The sequence below is a fragment of the Spermophilus citellus genome (genome assembly GCF_964194105.1).
Source record: "Spermophilus citellus genome assembly, chromosome: 10".
Classification (NCBI taxonomy): Eukaryota; Metazoa; Chordata; class Mammalia; order Rodentia; family Sciuridae; genus Spermophilus; species Spermophilus citellus.
In genome coordinates this window covers 2539247-2547469 of record NC_138197.1, presented here as the reverse complement: position 1 = coordinate 2547469, position 8223 = coordinate 2539247, and the positions used below count along the sequence as shown (strand labels likewise).

The following is an 8223-nucleotide window of genomic DNA, read 5'->3' as shown; positions in this document are numbered from 1 at the left end:
GAGAAATACAAGATTCATAGGGTTCCGGATTCCTTTTCCTTAGCCATTCTCTAAAGGTACCGAGGAATTTAGCAATTAACTTGAGGAATTGTATCACAGTCATTTTTTGGTCCAGTCAGTGTGTGTTTTCACTCTTGAAGAGCAGAATTCTCTGGGTAATAGGCAAAAAGAAAAACCTCAAACAAAAGTTCGAATGTCCAAATACCTTGCATAATTTCATCAGTTTTCCACGTAATCTTTACTGTCAAGGTGGAGTATAAATCAGAATGGGATGTACTTTTTGATACCTAACGTATATTTAATTGTAAATACAGAAATATTTATGCTGTTTTATTTTTGTAGGTTTTTTAGAAATTATGATATTAGGTATAGTAATCATACAATAACATAATAACATAGCATCTTAGACTGCTCCCTCAAAAAACATGAGCACGTTTAAGCTCTGTCACAGACCCTTAGAGTTGGAAACAACTTTCAAAAGAGTATAATCAACTCCATTCAAGAAATGAGAAATGGAGACTCAAGAAATGAGAAATGCAGACGGGGTGGAGTTAAGTGGATTGTGCAAGTTAACAGTTTTATAGTGGAATCTGGAATGCTGCTTTTTGAATTTCCACTCTCTGACACACAGTCTGATACAATCTTGCCACTGTTCACCATTGTTTTTCAGAATGTGTTCTATAGAACACTAACCGTATAAAAAAAACTCTTGGAAAAATAGCTTCTTTAACCTAGATATTTTGGATAACATTTTTTTATGGTGAAGTTAGTATACATACTATCAAATGGAATATTGTGCAATAAAAGAATCTCTTTGCTCAGCATTTTTTGTAGAAGCTATTTTTTTCCTATAATGGAAAACATATTTTGTGAAGTACTGTATTGCATTATTTTTAAAACTGTTTTTAGTCCTGAACCAACCTTTTTTTGTGTTCATCAAGTGGCTGTCATCTAAAATTTGGTAGAATGTGGCATCATATACTTTTGAAGGGCTTTCTTTTCTGAATGTGTCATTTTTGAAGGTCTTTTACTAGGCAGATATTTATGAGGTGTGTATTATATATCAAGCATTGTTCTAGGGGCTGAGTATATAACAAGCAGTAAAACATAGATAGTGACCATTAAAGATTTTTTTAATGCACATTTTTAGGTGGGGCTTATATTACATACTGGTGTATAATATTAGGACTAATCTACTTTTATGAATTTTAAGAAGTCAGATCACATATCCAAGATTCAATGCAGAGGACTTAGTATATTGGTATATACAAATAATATAGACATGAACCTTAAAAACAAATATAAAATACATTTTTGGAAAATGAATCTCATTTTAATATATTTAGGATATTTGCTACTCAAATAATTCCTATGGTAAATATTTCTTTTAAAATAATAGTAAAACTATGAGTGATAATCTATTAATTTTACACATCTATTTTTAAACAAATTCTTATTGACACCAAAAATCATAAAGCATGACAGTCCAATCCTTATATTCAAGGAGATCTTATTTTAGTGCAGAAAGTCCCACATAGAAAATAACTGCATGTATTGATAAGTAAACATCATATTTTGTGGGGTTTTTTTTGTGTGTGTGTGCTGGGGATTAAACCCAGAACCTTGCATACATGCTAAGCACCCAACTCCTCAATTTTTTAAATGAAATATGTCAGGTTTAAAATATGCATTGAAATATTACACAATTGCTGTTTGAGCAGTTAAAGAACTTTCATTATCACTCTCTATTTGGCTTCTGTTTCATTTAGATTTTTCATGTCCTTCAGTAAATTTATAGTTTTATAAATTTAGACTGATATGAAGTTAGCCTTCTTAGAATCTAATGATGTTCTCAGTATAATTGGTTTTCCTGAGTGTTTTATTGTCCCTTAAAGAGAAATAATTTATTTGAGCATCACAATTTAAAACTAATTCATTTCCTTTTGGATAACAAAATTAAGTGTAGAAAAGTATAATGAGATTGTGCAGGTTTTTTCCTCTGTTGAGTACAACAATAGCATTGATGATCTCCAGGAGGTGATGTATATAATTTACCACTGCTACATAATTGACAAGTAATTATGATATAGTTCATTGTTTTCTAGCATATGCTAGCTATTTTGAGATAACTTAGCTTTAAATCTAAGGTTGAACATTTAAAATTTTTGAACTCCTAAATAATGTGTATTGTTTTGAAGAATTTTGTGAAAGTAAAGTTAAAATATTCCTTTATCTTCTCAATAAACCTAGCATTCAACTGTTCAGGGTACTATTTTAAGACTTTCCAGATCTAACATATTTAAAAATTATGAAAATGTTTCTCTCTCTTTCTAGGTAGAGCACTGATAGACATAATACTATTGCCCTCTGACAAAGATCCTCTTCAGCTGAAAGACTGTTTGCCTGCTGTAGGAGCATTAAAACATTTGAGGGAATGGCATTCAGCAAAAATTACTGTAGTGGCACAACACTGTGAAATGTAAGCTTCTTTGGTCATAGTTATTATTGTTTATGTTATCCGAACATACTAATCTCTGTTTAATATACTCCTCATTTCAAAATTATTTTAATGTAACAAGGTAAAGTTTTATGTTTACTTTGAGTTACATCTAGAGAATAATTGAGATTTTTTTTCATTATACCCAGGATGTTTAATTTTTTAGTAAATATAATTAGTGATGACTTATAATCACTATTGAACATTGATTTTCCAGACTCATTGTGTACTTTTAAATAGGCTTATGTTTTCCAGCAAGCAGCATGATGTATGTATGTAGGTGTACTCCAGTTGTAATATCATATTTTTTTTTTGTTTTGTGCCAGTATGGAAATAATTATACAGTGCTATCTTTTATGATATTTTACTATTGATGAATTGTGTATTCTAATTTTGATGCTTAAATTACTATTCAGATTGGATTTATTAACTTCATGATTATTAGACAGTGCTTATTGAAATTTACTTCATGTCAAGCACAGCAATATATGCTGATGAGTTAAGAAAGTGAGAAAATATGGTCTTTTTCATGAAAGTGTGGGGAGAAACAGGAATACTAACAAGAGATAAATGAGATAAATCGTAAAATTTTGTGCAAAGCCACATGGGAACAATTTTAGAATAGTCCTGTTTCAGAGGTAGGTAACAGATGTTAAGCTCTGTGTGTCTGTGTATGCATTTGACACATTAAAGCAACATAAGGGAAATATCTATTTCTTCATCCTTAGTAATAGAGATAGTCTATGAGGATGTGGCATTAAATTAATATGTGACAGATCTTACTCAGAGACTGAATAATAGGAATTCCATGGTATTAGTAGGAAAAAAAAAACAGTGATATAAATTTTGCAATTTTGCCTGTCTTATAGGTAAACTGTAACCATGAAATATAAGCAAAACATAAAGCTGTGTATTTAATTATCATAATCTTTTTTTAATAGAAATTGTCAGAAAATTGTAGAATACCTTTCTGCTCATGTTATATCTTTAGAAGAGCTCAGAAATGCTATTGACTCAAAGGAATTATGGAGGGGAAAGATTCAGATATGGGAAAGAAAGGTAAATGGATTTCTTAATTATTAAGCAACTTTATTTTTAACATAGGTACTTTAAATAAGTCTTATTTTAAATGTATTCTATAAGATGTTTTACACAAACACTGTAGAATTTTCTGTGACAATAAAAGTGTTCAGTTATCTGTGATATGTCCACTAGCCACATTGCTATTGAGCAGTTTATTTATTTATTTTATTTGTAATTAAGCACCTTATAAATGACTAGTCATCTGATGAACTGGTTTTTACTTTAGTTCATTTAATTTAGTTTCAATGAAAGTAGTCATTGTGATTAAGTTTTGGAACCTACAATTCTAGAATACAACACTTTAAAAACAGAATTTAACATTAGTCAAATTCATGTTGTTTACCCAAGTTGCTTTATTTTATTGCATGTGTGATCTATTAGAAACATTGCTTAGAGCAGTACTGTGGTACCATCTTGGGTAATCTCTGCTTTCTACTAACCAGGTCTCTAATTTTAAACAATTTTCTTTTAATCTTATCAGACCCCATTTTCTCAACTACAGAATGAGAATACTAGGTTAGTTGGATTCCTTTGCTCCTAAATTTCTATAAGTTTCCAATTCCATTTTGGTGTCTTATCATGAAACAATATGGTGGGTTTTATAAGTTGTTTCCATTGTAAAATAGGTGTTTCTATTAATTTATGTATTTTTTAGCTAGGCAAAATTAAAACAAGGAGTTTCTCAGTGCTTGTTCCAGGTGGTATCAGAGCATGAATAAGCCCTTGTATTTCTCCTAAGATTTTTGGCAATAATCATTAAACTATTTTTCCCTTTATAATTCATACTTACTTGTGACTTAATAAAAGCTGTAATTAAGATAGTAAGAATTAATGTGCCAGATCTGTCTTACTGATTTGCATCTTGGTTCATTCTAATCTCAGGAAGGTTTAATCTTCAGGTAAACCATCTTAACAGGAAAAAACATACAGCTAAGTAGTAGAGTGGAAACTCTGATTATCTAGGACAATTGCTTTTGTACACATTTTCTAAAACTGCATATTTAGATTCAGGCAGAAAATGGCAGAGTTTTTTCTTTGTGATTCATTTCTTATTACTAGGAAATTAAATGTCTATAAACCCACAGCATACATTTCCATCTTGAATGTAATCACTTTTTTAGTGGAGAATATCTTTCAGCTAAGAGGCATTATAATGATAAAGGACATGGATTCTAGAGTTATAGTGTCTGCACTATAATTTCAACTCTCTTTTCTGTAAGACAGACATAGTAGTTCCAGTTCACAGGTTTTTATAAGATTTACATTAAAGCACAAAATAACCACTGAGTGTTTACTGTCATTTTTGTTGCTGCCATTACTATTATTAGCACCATTATCGTTACTTCTGTAATAATTGATTGTCTTATCAACAACACATATTGAAGGAAAAACTGTGTGTGAGGCACTGTACTAATATCCAGTAGTAAGACTGACATCTTCTGCCTTTGCGTAATTTACAGACTGGTAGGAAGCCAGATATTGAACAAGTGTATGCAAAGGAGATCATCTGGTCCTGTGGTTGCATAGAATGGGCTTAGTGTACTCTTGCTGGCTAATTAAGGGTCAATGGGAGGTTTGCATGAAAAATTGATGTTTAAGTTAAAACAGAAGGGTGTGTATGAAAGTGGAAACTACCTTTTGAGCTAAGGAATCAAAAATAAATTTATACATGGATTTCCTCTTAACTTTTCATTGTAATAAGATGTATTAATCTTCATAATATTATTCATGATGCCTATATTTGTGTTTTTTCTCTTGATTCTTTTCAGTTTGGATTTGAAATTAGTTTTCCTGAGTTTTGTTTAAAGGGAGTAACACCTACAAATTTTAATACATCCAATTTAAATAATTGCTTTCTTGACAAAAAGACAATACCATTAAAGGATAAGAATATTTTGCCAAAGGTAATTGTGTATTTAACATTTTTTTGCTATCATTCATTTGTGAATATTTTTGTTTGCATAATATATGTTTTAATCTTGAATTATTGTTACTAATGTATGTGCTTAAGTTGTGCTCACTTGCATAATTTTTAAAATTCTTACCATTAAGTGCATGAATTAAATGTTGGTGAAACTATGAATGTTATAGATTTTAAAATGTGATGATCCTATTTAAATCATTATAGGCCTGAAACTGCCTTTGGTTCAGACTTTGCTACATGAATTAATTTCCCAATATTGTTTATCATTGCTTACTATAAAAAATTTACTATGATATCCTTTCACAGGAATTTTATGTTCTTTGTTAAAGATTAGCATAATAAGAATGATAATTTCAGACTTTCTCTTTGTAGTACAACATTCATGTATGATAATTTGGGGTTAATTGTCTGATTTTGAGGTACTATTTGCAATGATCTTAGGGTACAACTTCCTCAGTAACGCAAACATCCCTCAGTGTATGTATGCACATTTTGTGAGTGTGTGTGTCTGTGCGCGCTCGCGCATGCCCGCATGCATGCATGCATGCATGCATGTAAAAAAGGAGAGAAAGAGGAGGGGCTTTAATGGTAAATAAACCCAGTTTTTGAAACTTTATCACCTATTAGGTATTGTATATAAACATATTTACGTACGCAAATATATGTTTATGTATTTCATATTTATGTGTTTTATATATGTATATATGTGGAAAGAGTGAAAGATATGTATCTACACATATATACAACACACATACACAAAATCACATATGGTGAAATCACTCTGCTTTTTATTTTTGGTAGTACTAGGGATCAACCTCAGGGCCTTGCACATGTTAGGCAAGCACTCTCACTGAGCTACATCCTCTGCCTTTAAAATGTAATACTAATTTCTCCAGGATGTAATCTCTTTTCTTTGTCTTTCTTTATCTCCAGCTATTGAAATAACTGTCCTTTTCTAGTCCACTCTAATTTAGTTTCAGGTCCTACCCAAAGAAATACTGAAATATTATTTCTGTGAGTGGGGCTTTCTCTCTTAATTCACACCTATTGCCTTCACTCTTTGTCTAATTTCTACAGTCTTTCCTCCAGAATGTTTTTTTTTTCTTTCATCTTGGCAGACCACTGAACACAAGTTCCCCCAGAATATCTTTTTTTTCTCCTTTTCATTCCTGCAGATTCTCTCTTCACAGGTAGATTTTTTTTCTTCTTCAATCTTGGATCACCTGTTCTGCTGAAATTACATAACAGTAGTTGAGAACTCTTGTCATTGCTGCAGACTTCTTTCCATACTTATTTTCTCCTATTAAAATTCTTGTCACTTGCTGGGCACGGTGGTGCATGCCTGTAATCCTAGCAGTTCGGGAGGCTGAGGCAGGAGGATTGTGAGATCAAAGCCAGCCAGAGCAAAAAGAGAGGCACTAAGAAACTCGGTGAGACTTTGTCTCTAAATAAAATACAAAATAGGCTGGGGATGTGGCTCAGTGACTGAGTGCCCCTGAGTTTGATCCCTGATACCTACCCCCAACCCCCCAAAAAAATTCTTGTTAATTACTAAGGAGTCTCCATGTCTGTCTACTTTGAAATATAGAATTGAAATGGAAGACATTCTTGTCTGTTATAGAGGATTACATTTGGGTTGCCAATCTTTTTTTAAAAAGTTGTTTTTTAATATCTATTTTGTAAAGTTTTAAACTCCAAATCACTAATTTGTTTACTTTTATTTTCTTCATAGTATTTATAGTATTAGCAATTCGAATTTCTTTTCTAGGTTTTCCATTACTATGGCCCTGCTTTAGAATTTGTTCAGATGGTACAATTATCAGATCTACCCTCCTGCTATGTGTCAGACATTGAATTTGAGTTGTATCCTTTCACTTGCGGGTTCATTTAAGATTACATTTTCTCTGTGTTAGAATATTCTGGTGTAAACATTTAGTATATGTTTATTTTTATTTCATTGTACTCAGTGTTTTAGTGGTGACACACAAGTAGGACTCCTCATTGTTGAAGTGCTAGGGAAGGAAAAGGAAATTCTTCTTTGTTCACGTCCTGAATTCTGTATTTTTCCAATCAGAAATCTTTCTCTCTAGGCAAGCACTTTTGTTTTCATTCAGTGTTTATTATTTTCTGTTGGTAGGGTTATAGAAGTAATACAGAAGTCATTGAGCCTTACTTCTTCAATGCAGTTATACTGTTCTGTGCCTGAATACAGGCCAGATCTGCTCTCTCACACAGAGTAACATTAACTGAAACTCTGTCTTTCCCATACTCTGTCCAAACACCCCACATACATATTGTGTATGGTTGGTTACTTTTGTTGTTATTTTACTTAATGTTTAATACTTCCTAAAAATAACTACCTGCAGGTCATGGTGGTCTATGTCTGTAATCCCAGCAACTCAGGAGTCTGAGACAGGAGCATCACGAGTTCATCACCCTGGGCAACTAAGGTAGACCCTGTATCAAAATAAAAAAATAAAAGGCTGGGATTGTAGCCTAGTGATAGAGCATCCTTGGGATCAAACCCCAGTGCCACAAAAACAAAATCAAAAACCACTTCTCTTTTTTTAAATTCAGGATGCATTTCCATGACTTCTGTTTTTCTGCTGATGAAATCTGTAAATGCTGTAAATTATAATACATAGTAGCCACTCATAAACATTGTAAAATGAATGGCATTTTATTTTGTTAGCCCCTGCCAAAATTTTCGTTATTTTCT

At 31.9% G+C, this 8223-nt stretch overlaps 1 protein-coding gene across 1 annotated transcript in view; it reads left to right on the top strand.

The window, feature by feature from the left end:
• Positions 1-266: 266 nt before the first annotated feature.
• Positions 267-8223, top strand: part of LOC308659060 (mdm2-binding protein-like) — a gene marked incomplete at both ends in the record, with an annotated part of 50458 nt that continues 42501 nt past the window's right edge. The window contains 5 exons of the mRNA XM_081312056.1: positions 267-273; positions 2335-2479; positions 3439-3556; positions 5350-5484; positions 7273-7367. Coding sequence (XP_081168182.1) covers positions 267-273; positions 2335-2479; positions 3439-3556; positions 5350-5484; positions 7273-7367 — 500 coding nt within the window. The remainder of the gene's footprint in view (positions 274-2334; positions 2480-3438; positions 3557-5349; positions 5485-7272; positions 7368-8223) is intronic.